The sequence below is a fragment of the Arachis duranensis genome, chromosome 10 (genome assembly GCF_000817695.3).
Source record: "Arachis duranensis cultivar V14167 chromosome 10, aradu.V14167.gnm2.J7QH, whole genome shotgun sequence".
NCBI lineage: Eukaryota > Viridiplantae > Streptophyta > Magnoliopsida > Fabales > Fabaceae > Arachis > Arachis duranensis.
Genome location: NC_029781.3, coordinates 71,380,751 through 71,383,711, shown reverse-complemented (window position 1 = coordinate 71,383,711; position 2,961 = coordinate 71,380,751). Strand labels below are relative to the sequence as shown.

General features: G+C 41.8%; 1 protein-coding gene across 1 annotated transcript; it reads left to right on the top strand.

The window, feature by feature from the left end:
• The first annotated feature begins 1,529 nt into the window (after positions 1-1,529).
• Positions 1,530-2,742, top strand: LOC107469749 (uncharacterized). Its single transcript, XM_016089126.3, has one exon. It carries the CDS (start codon positions 1,750-1,752, stop codon positions 2,500-2,502), a length of 753 nt encoding a protein of 250 aa, XP_015944612.1. The 5' UTR covers positions 1,530-1,749; the 3' UTR covers positions 2,503-2,742.
• Positions 2,743-2,961: the final 219 nt, after the last annotated feature.

Sequence of the window (2,961 nt, the reverse complement as noted above, 5' to 3'; positions counted from 1 at the left end):
AAATTCGAATCTGTGACCTCTTAGATAAGTATGTAAAGACTATATCGTTTGAGTTATAACTCATTGGCATAAAAATTACACTATTGATATATTAAAATTAATTCATTATATTTAATTTCATCAATTTTTTTTTCATTTCTCAGTAATTCATCTTTTAAAAAGTTACTAGCCAGGTCCTCTACTATATATATGGACATAGTGGCACGTAGTGATTGAAAGACATACATTCTTGTGCCCCCATAATGCAGTACTGGTTATGATGTGTCCACGTATATATATAGGAAGAGTTTTAAGTGTATCAGAAATATCGGTGTTTCAGTTATTTTAACCATTGATCTGAATTATAAAAAATATATATAATATATATTAATTAAAATTAACGGTTAAAATAATTGGTAGATCACTACAGTACACTTAAAATGTTTTCTAAACTATTATTCAATAATAGAAACTACTTAGAACTTCTATTACAGCTATCAACATCCAAAGCATGGAATTTTTTTTTTTAAATCAGGACCCATAGTATTTGATAGCAAGACCCCTAACAAATTGAATCCATAAAATAATACATGTATAATATATTGTTGGTCCATGTTTATCACGCTAGCGGATGCTGAGGATGATATGATGTATTGCAACTTGGAACAACTGGTTTTTTAGTTAAACAATATCCTCTGCAAGTTCCAGCGGTACAAGATAAAAAAAATCCCGGAAGATAAAAAAAAAATCTCAAAAGAGTGCAGTTAGTTATACTTTATCTTTCGATTTCTCACAGCCAACTCGCAAGAAATGAAATAACGCGCGGATATTCTGCATTTTAAAAAAAAAACTGAAAAATGATGATATGGCAACGTACTACTCCTATGTGTCATCCACGTTGCACTCTATTAGCGAATCGTTTACACTCAGTGAATGCTCCCAGTGTGCTCGCTTTCGCAATCCATGCACTTTTCGCGTGCCGTCTCGTGCGTTTCCCGCCTTCGTTTCTCACGTCACATACCGACCTCACTCCCAATCCCCTACGCTCACTCCTTCCATGCTCCCCCTACTCTCGTTCCATCTTAACCCTTGCTTCCAACATCAGCAAGTCAAAGTAATCAAACCCCATGGCTACCCTATACCCGGACCAAAAATTGGCACTTGCTACAATTTGCGAAAGCGTGGAAGGCTCGTGGAGTTACCCTCCAAGCCACGTTGCCATGCAAACAAGCCTCGTGCCCTTCAAAATTTCACTCCTCTACAACCTACCCCCACCCTATATGCCTACACGCTCACATTATAACCGTGGATTCTTCCTATATTGGAGCATAAGGTGTACTTACCCGCAGAGGAACAAAAGCAGCCTAAAATTATTAGGATTGTGAGTTTGTTGTGATATGAATTTTAAACAGTAGCCAGAAGGAGTCCGAGTCAGAGTCCCATAGAGTCACCTATGCATCAGATCAGAACCGTCGAATTTGAAAAAAGCGTTGATCAACCGTTAATCTTGAACGCGTCACTGAAGCTATAATAATCGCCTCACCCATTACGCTTCTTCTATCCCTTTATCTATCTTAACAGCTTTCTCTGATTCTCGTTCTTCCCTCTCTTCTCCTTCTTTATTTGAATTCTTCAGACGAAAGCACAAACCCTTCGTCACAAACAGAAACTAATAAAAGCTTTCATCGCTTTTGGCTTTAAGATTCTCTCTTGTTGCCTTTCTTCTGCGTGTTTTCTTCCTTTCCCTGCCATCCACGCAGGCAGAAGAAGATGGCGTCGTCATCTCTCGGCATTGCTTGCGGCGGAAACAGCCGCCTTGCCGCCGCTAACTTGAGAATGAAGGATCGGTGTTGTTTTGCCTCGCCGTGTTCCGTCGTGATCGGAGACCTGGCGCGCTCCACGGCGTGTAAGGGGAGGATCTCGATTGCTTCGGCGGCGCCAACGGCGGCTAGGGGGACGGTGGTGGAGAATCGGATGAGCATTGAGCCGTTCGGGAAGAGAGAGGATTCTAATAAGGGAGGAGGCCGTGACGCCGCCGCCGTCTTGGAGGCGCAGGAGAGGCTGGACACGTGGATGAGGGATTCAGTGGTGGAAATCGTGAAGAATCTGAAGGACGCGCCGCTTCTGGTGCAGATTTTTTCTAAGAGAAAGGGAGAAGAAACCACCACATCGACGACGACGGAGAAGCAGGTGGTTGTGGAGGATTGGCCAGCGGTGAAGCAACGGTGGGAGTCAGGGGAGACGCCGGTGCCAGAAGGAGTCATCTTCGTGGAGGAGATCGGAGGGGAGGATGAGGCGGAGGACGGCGGTTCCGATACAGAAAGAACAACAAGAGCGTGGGGGATCGTAGTTCAGGGGAAAGGCGTAGGGTGCGGGCCGGTTTGCTACCTCTTGAAAACGAGCCGGGTCGGATCTGGTCCTGGATCGGGCATGGGCTTGTGTTCAATCCATTTTTGTTTGGTTCGGGTGAAGAGCTTCAGAGAAAGCGTGGAGTCTCAGCTGAAGAATTGTTGGTTGCTATAGAGTCAGTGGCAGTAGCGGGAAGTATTGGAAGTTGCATCATCTCTCTATTCAATCAATGATTTTGTGAAACCATGGCTTGGTGGTTATAGTAATTAGTAGGGCGCTGTGGTTCAATTTTGTACAGATTAAAGATGCTATTTTAGGTTAATTGGATCATGTCATGTACTACTTCTTTAATTCATTGAAAATTGATAATTGGATTACTTAATTTCATGTTAATCAAAATTCCCATTATTCTTAGTATTTTAGTAGTAGTTACTGAATTAGGTCTTTTTCAGGTTTTAATTAGTTGATTACTGAAATTTCAGTTGTGGCGAATGTTCAATGAATTTCCAATTTGAATGTCAACTTTGGTTCCTTTTTTATGTCACAAATCACAATTACACCCCCTGATCAAGATTCTTGGTTGAAATTGTGACGGTTTTTTCCATACATGTATGAACTTTAATTTCATAATCA